Source organism: Panthera pardus, unplaced genomic scaffold (assembly GCF_024362965.1).
Source record: "Panthera pardus isolate Hobbes unplaced genomic scaffold, ASM2436296v1 HiC_scaffold_17, whole genome shotgun sequence".
Lineage (NCBI taxonomy): Eukaryota > Metazoa > Chordata > Mammalia > Carnivora > Felidae > Panthera > Panthera pardus.
This window is the reverse complement of record NW_026526732.1, coordinates 1,982,578-2,000,351: the sequence shown is the minus strand read 5'-3', so window position 1 is coordinate 2,000,351 and position 17,774 is coordinate 1,982,578. Positions and strand designations below refer to the sequence as shown.

General features: G+C 47.5%; 1 protein-coding gene across 1 annotated transcript in view; it reads left to right on the top strand.

Annotated features, from left to right (window-relative positions):
- AFDN (afadin, adherens junction formation factor) overlaps positions 1–17,774 on the top strand; it is a 138,606-nt gene that overhangs the window by 31,073 nt on the left and 89,759 nt on the right. Inside the window, 4 exon segments of the mRNA XM_053904283.1 lie at positions 4,810–5,005; positions 8,407–8,519; positions 10,127–10,290; positions 11,781–11,941. Coding sequence (XP_053760258.1) covers positions 4,810–5,005; positions 8,407–8,519; positions 10,127–10,290; positions 11,781–11,941 — 634 coding nt within the window.

The window sequence follows — 17,774 nt, the reverse complement described above, 5'->3', positions numbered from 1 at the left end:
GGGAAGGGCGGGGAAAAGACCTCTTCGGAATGAACACCGTGGGAAGGAGTAAGTGTGGGCCTGGTGAGGACATTTCACAGCTGTTTCTTTAAGCTTTCCAGAGTATTGTTTGTTCTGTGAAGGTTTTAGGTAATGAAACGCATGTGGTTTTAAAGAGTATTCCTAAAGTATATTGTTTAAGAAACCATGTTTATTTAAGATTCCAAAAACCCGTATTGAAGTATTCTTTCTTCATCTTTTACCTAAGCTATTAACGTGGAGTCGAAAGGCTGCCGTCCAGGTGATCGTTTCCTGTACTGGTAATGTGAGTGTGCTCTGAGGCGTGGCTGTGTTTTTTTTTAATGCTTTGCACGTAGCTGGAGGCACCAGCATTGGAAAGCAAGCGGTGGGTTCTGTCTGCTGCCCTTTTTAGCGCGGGGTTGGATGGCTACCTGTCAGGGTTGGCGTGGCTTGGCTGCAGGCCAGGAGACGGACCTCACGTACGTGCTGCACACGGTGAGCAGAAAAGCGAATCTGTGTGCTCAGCCTCTTTAGAACTAACGGTTCTGGGTAGCTTGTGCAAGAGGAGATTTGGGGTTGCCCTGGTGAGTTTTCACTGGCTTGGAGAAGGCCAACTGATTATCGATTTCATTAATTGAGACTCTGGTAAAATATTTAAAAGCAAATCTCCACCTTTAATCCTTTGTTCTTTGCATTGGCTCTCTAGTAACTTAAAATGGCTGTCTCTGGTTTTGTGGGGGGTTTTTGCTGTATTGGTTATTTTGGTCTATCGTTTCCGATAAATACTAAAATTTTGTTTCAGAGTTGTCGTTAAATCCACCCGAAGTAGTGTTTCATTTCCACGGTAATAATCCTTGTGGATGATATTTCTCAGGCAGAGGTTTATGCAAAGGTAAATGTACACCTTTAGGAAAGAACCTTGCTTTCCTGTCGGGAAGAATAAAGAAAGGAAACAGCTGACGTATCTTCTGCCTTTCACGCAGATTATTGTGGCGAGAGTGCGCAGTGCAGGGACCGTGCAGGTTAAGGTCACAGGAGCTGCCGTCCTACCTGCTCCAAACAGAGGTTTCTTCCTTGAAAACATGCTGCTCGCAAGTAGGCACTTCTTTAGAGAGTGGAGGACCCACAATAGTGTGTTTTCATTTTAAATATTGTTGTCTTGGGTAATTTGCATAAAGATTTTTTTTAAGGAAACATTGGTCTTTGTAAAATTATAACTGTATTAGTCTGCAACATTATCAGAACATTAGTCCAGTGATCGAGACTTGATAGTTCTCACAGGTTTAAAGTTTTGTTCCAGAGTTGTTACCGGTGGAGGACAGACAAACCAAAGCTGGAAGAATCAGATACTGTTACTGGAACTTTTGACTCAAATTTGTTTTTCATTTTACCTGTGAAGCATCGTATTAGAGACCGAGGGAGGGCCTAGAACCATGAACGAGGTCCCTCAGGAAAGCTACCATTCAAGTGGGACCTCTGACGGCTGGTTCTTTATGTAGTTGACTCCTCAAAAGAAGCGTCTTATTTTCATATTATAGTTAAGGAAATTTGAGCTCACATGTGTCAGATAAGTCACTCAGATACGGTCTTCAGCTGAGATGTGCTTGTCATAAAGGGGAAAAGTCCTGTGTTTCTCCTTCCCGGGATGGAGTGAGTGTTGAAACTGACGGGGCTGCAGAGCTTGGGTTTAACAGCTCAGGTTTTAGGGGGCAGCTCCTGTGTCGCTCTGCCCTTAGGGAGCTGTGTGGTTACACTTTACACACACTCCCTGTCTGGGGAACCTTCTTTTTTAACGCCTTGATAAGGTATCTCATTCATGTCTGAGGTGTTAAATGCTGCACTCTTAGTTTTGGCATATGGTTGCCCTTAATACACGTTACTATTATCTGTTAATTTGGTCGTTATATGCAGAAGTTTTAGGTTCAAGAACTTGGCTTTATCAGTTTTCTGGGGTCTGAAAATTCTGTGGACTTAGTCACAGAAGGGAAGCACTGTGCGAAGGGAGGGCTAGAGGGAGAGCGAGAATTAGGCTCCGTGAGGGGTGTGGACGCGGGGCTCCTGTCTCACCATCTCGTGAACTGTGAGGTTATGATTTAGGTCGAAATCAAGAGTTAGATGCTTAACTGAGCCACCTAGCCGCCCCTCACAGTTAATCTTTATTAGCCCTTATCTAGTGAATTTAAAGGTAGTTCTAGTAGGCCACCTTATTTAGGCTTGGTAGAACCTGGAAATTTGTTTCTTTAAAAACATCAACAGAAATACTAGTTCTTTGCCGATGGAAGTGCTGTTACTTGCTAGATTTCTACCCTTGGGTTTACTCTTTTTTTTTCCATTTACTTCAACGTTTTATGTGAGATCAGTAGCTGAAGCACGTTAATGATGGAGGCTTGTATTTACACTTTTTTCCCTATAAACAGTAGCCATCTCTCTATAAGGGATTTTCTTGAGGGTGAGGGACCTCCTCCTCCCCATGCTCGTCAGTACATTCTTGTTCCGTTTGTGCTCTTGCCTAGTTGGGTGTTCCTTCCCAAATCTTTCATTTCTGGTAGTTGGGAAAGGGGTGCTTCCTGTCTTTGGGATCCATAGGTGCATCTGTCAGTTTTAGTCTTGTCACAAACGCTGGAAACTCTCCTGTTAGCAGAGTGATAGGGCGGGAGGCGAATTTGCCTGGTTGGTCTTGCTTCGTCTATAAAGCAGGAGCCCTTGGAAGAGCTGGAGTGGTTTTGCCGGCTCCTGTTGGAGACTGTGGCTGTAGGGTGAAGAGGATCTCAGAGTGGTGGCGACTGGAGCGCCAGAACCCTGGGATAAACATGGGACTCCCATAATAACGACTTAACATCTGTACAGCCAAAGACCGTCAGTAATTCCTGTTTTCTGACGTCTGAGGAGGTGGTGGACGGGGAGCGTAGACCCAGAAGTGGAGACTGTGGCTCGAGTGGGGAGAGGCCAGGAGCTGAGGAGGACTGGGGCCGCCGAGTAACGGCAGGTGCTTGGCACCACCGGGCACTTGGCGAGGGTGGGCTGTTACGAATACTAACCGGTACAGGACCGTCTTTCACGCGCATGGTTACTTTACAAAGGTGTTGGGGATCGCCAGAGTAACACCAGAGACGGAGAAGAGCATTTAAAGAGGATGCTGCTTAACATTCTCTTCTGCTTGACCAGGCTGGGCAGAGGAGCAGTTTATCACTCGGAGAGACCAGAGCGGACTGATAGAGCTCCCATTTTGCTAACTCATAAAGCTGTTTTCAGTCTCCCTTCCATAATCATGGCCTTACTTCAGCCCAAGGTCTGTGGTTCCATGGCATTCTTTTATTTTTTTATTTTTTTTTATTTTTCTTAATTTTTTTAACACATGCTCGCGTTCTCTGTATTTTCCCCTGGGACAGTGGGAAATGGGAAATTAACTACTGCCTAGCGTTCGGACGGGGCCTGAGCGAGTACAGTAAAGCTTCGGGGCTATAAATATGCCTTATTGTCTTGTTTTCTGTTTTAATTTTCATCCAGGTTATATAGTTAACCACATTCTAATATCCCGTAATTGTTATAATTACTAGGTCATAGTTAATTAGTGAAGAATTAAGTGAGCAGGTCGGGAGGACAGAAAAGCTTACTTGTGATGGGCTTGGAGCCCATACAAGAGCCATCGCCAGGAGTAACGCCGAGGAGTGACCTGATCTGACTTTTAACAAAATTGTGGGTGGATTCTAGATGTATTTTGAGGGTGGAATGACTCGATGTGCCGGTGTGGAAGGCGAGAAGAGGGAAGAGTTGTCAGCGGTGCTGAGGGCAGTGAGGGCAGACGAGGTGGAATGCGGCTTGGAAGTTTGTTTGGAGCCGTGCTTTTCTTGTGTTCGGGGAAACAGTGGGGTACACAGGAGCGCAGGACCTTGCCCCCTTGTATCCCCAGGTCCAGTGTCCCCCACAGAACAAAAACCAGGTTCTCTGATGTAGTGGTTCATCCTGTGGGATACGGACCGCCGAGTCTTGGGTCATAGCAGAGGACCTGGAAGCTGACGTGAGTTTCCCTGAAATAACCTGCATTTTAATTGACCAGAAAGGGAAAAGAAATCACGGGAACGGGCATGCTGTAGTTGCACGGCTCCAGCTCCAGACCACGTTGCAGTTCCTTTGCTTGTAAGACCCACCCTATTTATCTCGAGAAGTCCGGTTTTGAGAAAAACCGTGTTCATTGATTTCGGGCAGTAGTTCATATGAAAATTAGTTTCGATTCTGCAAAGGCTAAGAGTTTCCATCTATTCGCTTTCATGTTAGAATTGGGGCTAACGTTTGTCCTTTGTGGTTTGAGTCGTCCCTTCATTTAGGCTTTATGATTTTGAGGCTGGACAGGACCTCAGGGATTGCTAGGCATGGACTTTGGGGATCTGTGGGTCTGGATTTTAACCGTGATTTGCCGCATAACCGGGCAAGATCCTTAAACTTTGTGTTTCAATGACCGAATCTTGAAAATAGAGTTTAGTAGTGAATCTGCTAACCCGCGTCCTTCTAAAGACACAGCCAAGTAGTGCGTGTCGGGGTGTGCCTGGCACTGGCTGGAGACTTGTTAATATTAGCTGTCGTTGACGTCAGCTGCTCCGCGGCCATTGTCGTATACGTGAGACCAGTAAGGCGCAGGTTGTAAATAACTTGTCCCAAGTCACGTGATTCAGTTTGAAGCCTAGACCCTGTCTCTCCGTTTCTGTCTCAGATGTTTGCAGTAATGAAACATTTTTTAAAGATGGTGAATGACTTTTTATTCTAGAAATTGAATCTTATTTTAGAATGTTTTTCCTTTCTGTTTTCCTTTAGGATTTGGAGTTTCATGGCGTAATGAGATTTTATTTTCAAGATAAAGCTGCTGGAAACTTCGCAACAAAATGCATTCGGGTCTCTAGTACGGCCACCACGCAAGACGTGATCGAGACGCTGGCAGAGAAATTCCGCCCTGACATGCGGATGCTGTCGTCCCCAAAGTACTCCCTCTACGAAGTTCACGTCAGCGGAGGTCAGTGTGCACACACGGGGTACCGGCGGGGTAGCCTCTGCTGTGTAGACAACTTCCGAACCACTCCTGTGTGCAGAGCGCATCTCTGTCACAGCATTGCTTTGCCGCTGGCCCTTCTCTTCCTGGGGACGTTGGGGGGCGTTTGTGCGTCTGTAAAACATTCAGACAGGATCCCAGGAATTAGATTTGGTGGAAGTTAGGATGAATGTATTGTACACTTAGTTTCTTCAAAGATAACTAGCATGACGTTTCATGTTGAAAACTCACCAGTGGATCTAGGCGCCCATACACATTGATGAAACCATATGTTACTTGCTTTTGGAGAACTAGTTCATGTAACTTTTTTTTTTTAACTTTTTAATGTTTGTTTTCGAGAGCAAAAGTGAGCATGAGTCGGGGAGGGGCAGAGAGAGAGAGAGGAAGACACAGAATCGGAAGCAGGCTCCAGGCTCTGAGCTGTCAGCACAGAGCCTGACACGGGGCTTGAATCCATGAACGGTGAGATCATGACCTGAGCCGAAGTCGGACACTTAACTGACTGAGCCACCCAGGTGCCCCTCCTGTAACTTTTATGTATAGATTATGACACTACAATTTAATCCAGTTAAAATATTATGGGTATGAATCCTCAATCTTACAAAAATGAGTATTTTTATAATGTGAGGTTGTATATTTTCCTTATTCTTTGGAATACTTAGGGTATCTTGGGGAAACTTACGTAGTCATTTCTCCTTGTTTTAATGTTTGAAATTTTTGAAAATATCCTACATACGAGATCGCAATTTAAGTTGGACTGATTAGAAATGTAGAAATTTGGGGTGCCTGGGTGGCTCGGTTGAGCATCCGACTCGGTTTTGGCTCAGGTCATGATCTCACGGTTCATGGGTTCGAGCCCCGTGTTGGGCTCTGCGCTGAGTGTGGAGCCTTCTTGGGATTCTCCCCCCAACCCCCCCTCTCTGACTCTCATGTGTGTGCTTGCTCACTCTTCAAAAACAAACATTAGAGATGTAGAAATTTATACATTTTTTAATGAGTGCTGTGGAAATATTGAGTCCCCTATAAAATATATTGTCTCCTCTCTCTGCCCCTCCCCTGCTCATGCTCTCTCAAAAATAGACGTAAAAAATTTTTTTAAAAATACAGATTCCAATTAATGCAACAACTAAAGGATTACATATATAGCAAAACCCAATTTAAATACCTGTTAAATTCCATCCAGAAATACTCTTTGAACGTGCGTTATTTGTCTTGACTTCAAAATTGCAGCTTTCTTTGTATATTTGAAATAGAGTAAGAATTCTTGTACTGCATGGAATTCAGGAATGGCCAAACACTTTTCCCCTGGAGAGGAGATACAGGCCGTATTTTTTTGTTACTCTGTCAACATTATGAGGAGATCCCACTGCATACACCACACCAGAGCTAGATTTGATGATAGAGGATAACCTTAATTAATTTTGGATGGTTTTTCTGAGGTTGAATTTTTCCTTTAGCTCAGAATCACTATAACTAGGTTGTTGAGAAGAAACTACAACTTTTTCCTTAAAATTTTCTTTAATTAAAAAGGAAACTGTGTTGCGGTAAGGAGGTGAAAACCCGGCGAAGGTGTCTGGAGGCGGTGTCCTCTGTTCCCACGGTGAGCGGCGCGTCGGGACCGTGTGGCTCTGGCCGTCCGCACCCCTGCACTCGGAGCAGCGGGCTCCCCCTGTGCCCCTGCCGCCGGGGAGGAGCCCTCTGTCTGCGCTCTGCTCTTTCACGTCCTGGAGCCCTAGGGGCGTCGGGGGCGGGGCTCGTTTCATTGAGTAGTTAGATTCAGACAAGTTATGGTCTGTTTATGCGCTAACAACTTGGTACGTGTTTGGAAAATAGTGCACAGAAAATGAAAGGAAAAGTACGGCTTTCATTCCATTTTTAATGACCGTTCTTCCCTGATGGGGTTTGTGTGCCTCTGGCCCCTGGGTGGGGAGCGGGGCCCTCGATCCCTCTCCGGGCAGGTCTGGGGCGCTGCCAGCGGGAGGGACCGTGCGGCCTGTTGTGCACGCGGGCTGCCTGTGGCGGGTGCGACTCGCTCCCCTGGAAACCGAAAAGGCTCCTCAGTGAGTGTGCAGGGAGCCTTGGTGCACGTTTGGAGACCGCCGCTCCCGAGGGCTGAGTTCTGGGCCCGACGCGCACATCCACCACCGGGGAAACTCCACCGTTACCCTTTTTGTGGGTAGGATTCCTCGGTGAACTCAGTTGGAAGATACTTTTCCAAAAATTGTGCTGTTTTAAAACCAACAAACAAAACCCACTGAGGCGGAAAGGTATCTTCAAGTTACAAAGTTGTAGTAGGGACCCTGACTGTACTTCCGTTTCCCAGTTTGCCACACGCACGTTAGAATGGCTCACCCTTGTTTTGTTTTACTTTTATGATTTAGACTTGATTGTTGTTAAAACCGGCTCTCTAAAAAAATGCACGCGAAGGATTTTGATATAGTACAAATCTTGCGACAAGAAAAACTTGGTAATTTTGGTTTGTAGCATCAGGTTCAAACTTCTTGATCCAGTCCCTCATTTATTGCTCTGCTTTTTCATCTCTCATTTTTTCAGTTCATAAAACAAATCAGAACTTATTTCTGTATTCTTACAATCTGCTTGCGTATAGTACTTAAAGTCTTTATCAGTCTATGTTTGAAGTCTGTCCTGTTGACTCCTGCTTCCTTGACCACAGTACTACTTCAGCTGGCCTCTGTCTCCTGTGTTTGCTAAAGACCTCCTCGCAGGCTGCGGTAGGTGGTCCGGGTGAGCGGGCTCTGCAGGAGCCCCTCTGTGGGCCCCGGGACTTATTAGAACTCGAGCAAGAAGGAACACGCTAAACGTAGTGGCACGCCGTCGGCACCGAGGGACGGGACGGGGCGGTGGCTTCTCTAGGTGACCTGAGGGCTGGGTGGCGAGCGTGGGAGGATCGGGAGGAGCCAGGAGGGCGAGCACCACGGTCACTCGCTCCCGGGCCTGTGAGGAGCTGTCACGGAGGTCAGCGGAACTTTGTGTCCTCTTAACGTTACTGTCTTAGCCTCCAGCTGCATAGGAGATGGTTTACAGAGGGAGGCTTCGCGGAGCCCTCTATTTTCTTCTAGTTTGCGTGCATTTCTCTTTTCCCAACTGGATTCTAAGTGTTGTAAGGAAATTATCCCTGGTCAGTGTTTGGCATTGGGTACGTGGTAGTATGTGTTCTAGTACCAACACAATAGTAGATCATTAAAACTCCCGCTTGCTGTTTTGGATTACATTTCAGCCTGTTAGTACTGGTGGTAATAAGGGATTTTATGTCGAGAAAATGAAACGTATGTCAGAACGTTTTATTAGCTAGTGCTGTTAAGTAACCATGACTTAATTTTTTTTCATTTCATTATTTGAAGAAGAAAGAAGATTGGATATAGATGAGAAACCCCTTGTTGTGCAGTTGAATTGGAATAAAGATGACCGAGAGGGCAGATTCGTTCTTAAGAACGAGAACGATGCCCTTCCTCCTAAGGTACGTTCCATCCAGGTCTCGTGCTGACAGTGTCCCGGGCCCAGCGTTGCCGAAACACACCTGTCCTGTGAATGTGATAAGGGCTTCACTTTTTGCTTCTCTTCTTAAATGACCCGAATGACCCTTCGTGCAGAAAAAAATGTAAACAGAACCCTGCTTCTCTGTTTCATCCTGTTTCACCGAATACCTAATGTTGCCCTTTACTTTTCCAAAGAAGCATTATGTCAGCTTTTGTTATTAAGAGATTTAATGATGAAATAACCACCAGTTGTTTTTTTTACCGAGTTATAAAGTCCAAATCTGTTTTAATAAAAATCAGAAGGGAAAGTAAAGTTTTAATAACCTATTTATGTGTGAATTTTCAGATACAACTTCATAAGGTACAGTGAAAACCTTTTCTGTGTTGTCTGTAGACTCTCTTGGGTTAATGTAATTGAGTGACTCTAAAACTTTCTCAGGCAGTAGGTGTCTGGAGTTCCTGTGCTGCTGGTTGTTTTCCGTGGGACACTGTGGAATAGGGGTCAAGTTGGAAAATGACGATAATTTCTGTGTGAAACAAAGTGGTAGCAAATGCAGAGGTCAAGAGAAAAGTCCCCAACAGGTTGGGACACGAGTGCCATTACTCCCTTTTGGAAACGAGAGTTTCACGGTGTTGTGACGCGGGTGCTCCACGTTGAGGAGTGTTCTTGGCCTTTCTTGTTCTCTGCTCTAGTGCTTGTTGCTTTTGTAGCAGATTCTTCTAAAGTAGTAACGGGCATCTCTCTTCTTTCTTCTCTGGTCCGTGTTTTATTTCATCTCTGCACCGTGACTTCAGCTGAGTGCCCCGCTGTGGGCCAGAGAGGCTCATTCGTGGGCATCCGGGCCCTTGTTAGGGTGAGGACAGCACGGGCGTGGCAAGGATGGGGGCGCCAGCGTAGATGAAGCGGAGGGCAGTTTAGTTCCCAGTACAGTAGCCTTTCTTGCTAGTCTCGAATGTTTACAGTCAACCTATTAGATTAAAAAAAAACTTTTGTCTCCGTGTCATCTGCTCGCAGGCCAAGTTGTAAATTAAGAGCAAGCAAATAAGATCTGGAAAAGAAGATACAAAGTTTTGCACAAACAGTACTTAGTTTTGCATCCAAAAAGCCAGTTTCTTATGGCTACTCCTGTATTTGTTTTAAGGTTAGAGAAATCATGTATGAAGTAGATAGTGATTTAAACACTTGGCTATTTCTGTATTTTGATTAGGTTCCTTTTTTTTTTTTTTAAGTAACTTAAAATTATGTCTAACTTAAATTTTGTTTATTGAAAATCTGGTTTCCTGAGTCCCACTCCGGTTTTCTTTACTGGGTTTGGTTTTCCGTTTGCTTGCTTGCTTGCATATTGGTTTTGAATTGAGGTAAAAGATAAACGTGGTGAAATGCGGAGATCTTGAATGTGTAAGTTTTGGTAAATACACGCCTGTAGCCGTCAGCCCAGTCAAGATAAAGAACCTCTCCATTCCCCAGACCTTTCCTTGTCTCGGGAGCTGGGTTTTGGCTGTAATCAAGAGGAAGTCAGCTAGGCCAGAGAGGCTTTCTGTGATTCTGTGCCGACAGCTGCCTTAGTGATGATGTTACTTTTATCAGAAGGCTCAAAGCAACGGACCTGAAAAGCAGGAGAAAGAAGGTGTTATCCAGAACTTCAAGAGAACTCTCTCCAAGAAAGAGAAGAAAGAGAAAAAGAAGAGAGAGAAAGAGGCAGTGAGGCAGGCATCTGAGAAAGATGATCGGCCTTTCCAAGGGGATGACCTGTAAGTAATTCTGGAAACGTCTCCGTCTCTGTCCTATTTAATGAAGCAGACCTTGTTAAATTACCAGATAAACTGTGAGAAGGACAAGCGTCAGTTAAGAAATGAGCTTGGGTGCTTGGCTCTTCTGTGCTGAGGGGAGCTGAGGGGTCTCCCCTAACCAGGTTCCTGGCTGGCAGGGGCAGACCCCTCTCCCCGGGTTTGCTAATCTCAGGTAATCAACCTGCTGAACAGTATTGTTCTTAGCATACTATTGTCAGTGTTTTCTTCGTTGTGGACCTTTCGTTTCTGGGTGTTTTTTTTTTTTTTTTTTTTCCTTTCTCCTTTGGTCCTTAAATTAAGGTGGCAGTGGTTTCTTTTTTCTTTTTTTTTTTTTAATTTTTTTTTTTAACGTTTATTTATTTTGGAGACAGAGCATGAAAGGGGGAGGGGCAGAGAGAGAGGGAGACACAGAATTGGAAGCAGGCTCCAGGCTCTGAGCCATCAGCTCAGAGCCCAACGTGGGGCTCGAACTCATGGACCGTGAGATCGTGACCTGAGCTGACGTCAGATGCTTAACCGACTGAGCCACCCGGCGCCCTGGTAGTGGTTTCTTCAATACACTGAACACGTCATCAGGGGTTGGCAGGACCAGTGAGAAGAGCAGCTGTGCCTTTTTTTTTTTTTTTTTAAACATTTGAGAGAGAGACCAAGTGTGAGTGGGGTCAGGGCAGAGAGAGACAGGGAGACACAGAATCTGAAGCAGGCCCCGGGGTGTCAGCACAGAGCCGGACACAGGGTTCTAAGTCACAAACTGCAAGATCGTGACCTGAGCCGAAGTGGGACGCTCAACCGACTGAGCCACCCAGGTGCCCCTAACTAAATGATTTTTAGGATTAAAAATGACCTCTTAAAGTGTATTTATCGAAATTGAGTCTTTTATCCGCCTTACCTGAATATGCAGTTTTCAAAAACTCTGCCCTCTGGACAGTTGATTGCTTGTCGGAGGAGCCGCTGGGGCAATTTTCTTAGGAAAATTTACCTTCAAGAAAGTGAATGTTAAATCTTTTAGTTCAAGAATCATGCTGTTAGAGTTCAAGATTTACTATAATTTTAAAAGCCTTTTACCAAAAGTATATTCAGTTCTTTATTTCTTGTGGTTGGAATGTTTGTCACTCATTTGGTCTATTTTTAGGAAAACACTGGTGGAAATTCCAGACGTGTAATTTGCACGTTTTTCTTCTAGCCTGGTTAGCGAATGCACAGCAATTGGGCTACTACGTAAACTGGCTATAAGATCTTAATGATCCGTTTCTCCTCCGTGTACTAGCTTGCGTCAAGAGGGACCGCGTTGTCCACAGTCCCGATGGGCACCAGGTACCAGTGCGTGCAGACCCTGGCCCGCTGCGGAGCGAGCCGGGGAGCACCTGCCGCCGTCACCGCTGTGTGACTGCGGCGGAGCGGTTTTCCGTGCGACCCTGAGCGGACGCCGCTGGCGCCTCTTTTTCTTGCAGCGAGAATTCCCGACTGGCCGCCGAGGTTTACAAAGACATGCCCGAGACCAGCTTCACGCGCACGATCTCCAACCCCGAGGTGGTCATGAAGCGCCGGCGGCAGCAGAAGCTGGAGAGGCGGATGCAGGAGTTCCGGAGCTCGGACGGGCGGCCGGACTCAGGTGCGCGTGCGCGGGGGCGGGGCCGCCGCGCCCGCCCCGGGTCTCTGCCTGGGGCCCGGGCCCGTCAGCGATGGGTCTGGTTAGGCCCTCCTCCCCGGTGCAGCTCTTGTTTTAAATTCTTGGGTTCTGGAAACTTCCGAGTACGTACAACACAACAGAGAGATGCGGCGAACCCCCCGTGGGCCTGTTACCCGGTCTCCGCCCCCGACCGCCCCGGCCTCCTCTCTGCTCCCACATCTGCGCCGCTTCGCAGATTTCTCGGGATTTCATCCTCTATGTCCGTGCACTTTCCCGAAGGTGAAGGTTCCTGGGAAATAGGAAGCACGGCACTGTTGTCCCTTACCGAAGCCTTGACGGCAGTTCCCCCAGGGCCTCAGACTGTCTGGTCGTCCTTGGCTTCTTCCCGACAGCCTCCGATGATCCCTCCCCGGAGTGGGATCCAGATAGCACCTGCAGGTGGCACCTGGTCGGGCTGGCGTTCGTTGCCATTCCCTTTCCTCTTGTCTGCCCTCCTGCTTCTCGTCCTTACTGGTGTGCGGTGGAGACCCGGGTTATTTGTCTTGGGGATTTTGCTGACTGCCTCCAGGTGTACCCTGGTTTTCCTCCGGCTCTGCTTCCTTGGTTAGGGGAGGAGGTGGGGTAGCTTTTTGCGGGGAGAGGGAGCGGGGCGGAAATACCTCCCGTACCAGCATCCACCGGTGAGCAGTGGTTGTGAGCTTTTTAACGAATTCGTGGAGTTAAAACTTGTCAGTGTCTTTCCGTCTGTTGCAGTTACTGTCCTTCCTTACTGGTTCCTGAATTGTCACTTTGAGACAGCAAGGGTCTCTTCCACCTGGCACCTGAGGCTTTGACGTGTCCCCGGTGGTCTTGGGGAGTCTCCCTGCGTGACAGGACACCGAGGCTCACCTTGGGAATGTGCTGCCCCAGACTAGGAAGGTGGCTGTTTCTCTTACAAATGCTCGCTCTTTCTGGTTGCTCGGAGAGCTCCCTGGTGCTGCGTAGTGTTCGCTCGCCCCCTCTTCAGTGGACAGAGCTAGCTGACTTCTAGTACGTGTTTCTTACTGCTTCGGTTTCAGGCAATCTAGCCTTTCTTAGGCTAAATTCTCTCCACCTGACACCAATAACATCTAATTGTTTTATTTTGACATTACGATTTATTGTAGGAAAAAGCAAAGTGATACTGTTATTAGCAACAGTATGATCGTGAAAAAATTTGAAGCTTCTTGGGAAACTTGCTTGTGAGTGTATCTTGTAAGGTTATATTGTCAAATAACTAACTAGTTTGGGTAAATATCTATCTAGTGTGTGATTCCTAGATCATAGGGAAGTTCTGTCTTTAATTTTTTTTTTATTTTTGAGAGCGAGAGACACACAGGGTGTAAGCCAGGGAAGGGCAGAGAGGGAGACAGAATCCGAAGCAGGCTCCAGGCTCCGGGCTCCGAGCTGTCAGCACAGAGTCTGATGTGGGGCTCAAACTCATGAACCACGAGATCGTGACCTGAGCCGAAGTCGGATGCTTAACCAGGCGCCCCTACTTTTAACTTCTTAAGGAAACCGCATACAGTTTCCCAGAGTGGCTGCACCAGTTTGCATTCCCACCAACAGTGCGTGCATAAGGGTCCCTCTTTCTTCCCATCCTCGCCAACACCTGTTGTTTCTTGGGTTATTAATTTTAGTCATCCTGACAGGTGTGAGATGGTATCTCATCATGGTTTTGATCTGTGTTTCCCTGGTGATGAGTGATGTTGAGCATCTTTTCGTGTGTCAGCCATCTGGATATCTTCTTTGGAAGATAAAAAAACAACAACACAGCTATTTGAAGGGGCACATCCCCCCCAATGTTTCTAGCAGCACTGTCAACAACAGCCAAACTAAGGAAAGAGCCCACATGTCTGCTGACCGATGAATGGATAAAGAAAATGTAGCGTGTATATATACAAGGGAATGTTATTCGGTGATGAGAAAGAATGAAATCTTGCCATTTGCAACAACATGGGTGGAACTGGAGGGTATTAGGCTAAGCGAGATAAGTCCGAGAAAGACCAATACCATATGATTTCACTCGTGGAATTTAAGAACAGAACAGATGAATGTATGGGAAGGGGAGAAGAGAAAGAGGGAGGCAAACCCTAAGAGACTCTTAAGGATAGAGAAACCGAGGGAAGTGGGTGGGGGATGGGCACTGAGGAGGGCACTTGTTGGGATGAGCACTGGGTGTTGCATGTAAGTGATGAAGCACTAAATTCTACCTCTGAAGCCAGTTTTACCAAATATGTTAACTAACTAGAATTTAATCTGAAAAGAGAAAAAATTACTGTGTTTGGAAATCACCTATTTGATTCCTCTGCATATTGACTTATATTTGTTTTATTTTGTTTCTGGTTTTAGAGGTTTGCTTCTTAAAAATGTAATGTGCTTTAATAATTCCTAAGGCAGATGTACCCAGCATGGTGTGTGTGTGTGTGTGTATTTTTTTAATTTTTTCTTTTAACATTTATTATTGAGAGAGACAGAGCACGAGCAGGGGAGGGGCAGAGAGAGAGGGAGATACAGAATCCAAAGCAGGCTCCAGGCTCCGAGCTGTCAGCACAGAGCCTGACACGGGGCTCGAACTCGTGAACCGTGAGATCATGACCTGAGCTGAAGTTGGACGCTGAACCGACTGAGCCAGCCAGGCGCCCCTCAGAGAGCTTTTTAACTCCGCCTCGGCTTCAAATTGGAGTGGTGACTGTGGGAGCAGAGTAGAAGTTGGATCTGAGGGAGTTGCTTTGAAGTGGGCGCCTGCTGCTCGCGGGGGACCCGTCTCTGAGCGCGGCCACTGAGAGCGAAGGGGTGCACCAGGTTCCTAAGAGGCGGAGTTAACAGACCCAGAGCAGACTGGATTCTACTTGGGAGGGGAGGCATTCTGGATAACGCCCGTTTTCCTGGGATGGGTGTTGCTGCTCTGGAACGAGAGGACGTTTGTGAGCGGAAGATAGGTTTTGCTGAGGTGCCGGTGTGATCGGGGGGCTGTTTTGAGCTGGAAGGGCAGTGTGTCTAGACCAGGCACTGGGCAGCAGTGTCTGATGGAGGGAGAGAGTTGGGGAGTAATTTATGGTTGCCAGGTAATGGCACTGGGCGTGGGTGAGATTCTTTTTGTAGAAAGTATGTAGGTAATGGGAAGACTTAAGGCCACTGTTAAGAGGACTGGGCAGTGAAAGGAGGAAACGAAGCAAAACAGTCTCCAAGGAGTTAGGAAAACTAGCAGAACATCTAAGAAGTAGAGCTTTAGAGGGATGGGGGTAGAAGGAATAGTTTTCTCTCCAGACTTCCAGGAGACACTGAAAACCTAAATATTGTTAGCAAAATAGCTGTGGTTAATATTAACCAGTCAAATATATTAAGTTCAGCTATTTTGTTTGTCTTTAATAAATGACTTAGAAAACTATGTTCTCAGGACACCCGGGTGGCTTATTGGCTAAGCGTCTGGCTTAGGTCATGATCTCAAGGTTTGTGGGATCAAGCCGCACATCAGGCTCAGTGCCGAATATGGAGACTGCTTGAGATTCTCTCTCCCTCTGCCCCTTTGCCTGGCTTGCACTCTGTCTTAAAAAAAATAAATTAATAAAATGAAGTAGAATTGACAAACATTGTTAGTTTCAGGTATACACTGTGATGATTCAACCCTCTTATACACTGCAAAGTGATCATATAATGTGACTAGTCGCCCGGGGGGGGGGGGGGGCGGTGAGTTGGTTAAACATCTGAGTTTTGATTTCAGCTTAGGTCATGATCTCATGGTTTGTGGGGCCGAGCCCCACCTGGGGTTCTGTGCTGACAGTGTGGAACCTGCTGGGGATATTTTCTCTCTTTCTCTTCCTCTCCCCTGCTTGTGCACACTCTGTCAAAATAAACCTAAAAAAAACCAAAAATGTATTCTCGTAACCTGTTACAGTTACTGGTTTAGCTGTCCTGTCGGTGGAAGCCGTGGGATGTGGTCACGTGCGGGTGAGTGTAACGAGAGTGACCGCTCAGTCTATTACTTCCGTGTCTTGTCAGCCTGACAGTTTGCCCCCTCGGTTCTGATGACTGAACTCCCTTCACGGCCCATCGGACTCGGCCCGTAGGAAGCTTCCCCCCTGGGCTTTGTAAAGCACGGTTAAGCACTCAGGCACGCTCTGTGGTGTCCTCCGAGGAGCTGGCCCGGAAGCGTCCCGTGCGTCTCAGGTAGCTGATGCGTGGCACGGGGCATGAGCACCAGTTACAGCCACGGATTTCTTACTGCGACACCGTCAGCGACCGTGTGGGAATTCTCCCGCCTCGGCGTCCTCACGACCCGTGTTGGGAGTGCCAGCTGTGACCGGGGTCCCGTACTCGGGGTCCTGGAGAGGTGCGGGCCTCCGTGTACTCGTCTCCAGTCCTGCCTTCATCAGAGACCGAAACGTACATTGATGCAAATGAGTTTCAGTCCATTTTACTGAGCTGCTCCACTCTTCCTCCTCAGCACGGAGGGTGGGGCCTGCCTCCGTGACAAACACACCGTGGTGTTAGGCTTATAAACCGGAAACTGTTTGAATTAGACCCTCTCAACACTCAGTACACTGAAACCAAGTTAGATGTAGATGGGTAAACGGATGCCAAAAGTAACCCATCCAGTACTGAAGTTTGGCCACGTGAGCCTGAGTTTTCCAGCCGCCTCATCATGGCGTGTCCCTTAGAAGAAATGCTGCTCGAAATTGTGTATCTGTAGGAGCCACACTGACTCTTGAAAATGGTTTTCTGGGAAGCCCCGACCTTAAGTTTTTTCAGACAAAAAGTGTTTGATTCTCTGCAGTCTGTACCTTGGGGTTGCAAAGTACTTGTCTAGACTTCGAGCAGATGCCACATTTTTCAGAAAAATTAGATGTCTGACCACTCGCATGTTTTGGTAGCCTCCTAAGGGAGGGCACAAGGCCCCCTCATCAGCTTTCAGAACAGGCGTTCTGGTTTGCTCCTTGGTTGTCTGATGGGCACAGTACGGACAGGTTGCCTGTGTCTGCAAAATGGTTCTTACTCGTTCTCTTGTACGTGTTTTCCTTATAAATTGCCCCGAATGTGCCTTTGGCAGCGGGGCACGATGAAGCCAGAAGGGAGCACCTTGGGCTAGTGGAGCACGCGCTTTAACAGCTGGCCTCCCTGCTGGGACGGCGTCCCCCTCTGCGGCTCTGCTTCAGCCGGAAACCCGGCCGCTTAGGAGAGCACTGGTGGCATTGTGCCCGCCTCCCGACGTGGCACGGGCACACGTGCAACTGAGGCCTTCCGGTGGCTCCCACTTCAGCTAGAGTAAAACCCAGACCCTCACGATCCTCACGATCATGGTTTGCGAAGTCCCACGTGGTCTGGCCTCGGTCAGCCTGACTGCATTTTCCCTGCCTTCCCTCGGGTGCATCTCTGGCCAGTGAGCCTTCCGGACCTGTGCCAGCTGAAGGCCTTAGCACCTGCTCGCCCCCTGCCCAGAGAGGTCCTCAGGTGGCCATGAGGCCGCCGCTGCTGGCCATCCAGGGCTCATGGCAGGTGTCCATCTTCGAGAAGGCTTAACAGTCCCACGAGCTTAGGAAGCTCTCGGTTACGGTCTTTCTTACCACCATGCTTGTGTTTTTCACAACGCGTGCCACCATCTTAGGTTTTCTTGTCGCTCTTTCCCCCCACCCCCCGCACCCCACACCTAGAGTAGAAGCTGTTTGAAGGGCAGGACACTGGACTGTTCATGGCTGCGTCCTCAGCATCGGAACACGGGCCTCTGTGTGAGTTCGCGTGTGCTAAATCGTTGACAGGCAGCACTGTCGGAACACCGTGGAGTTTCTTCCTTTTCTCA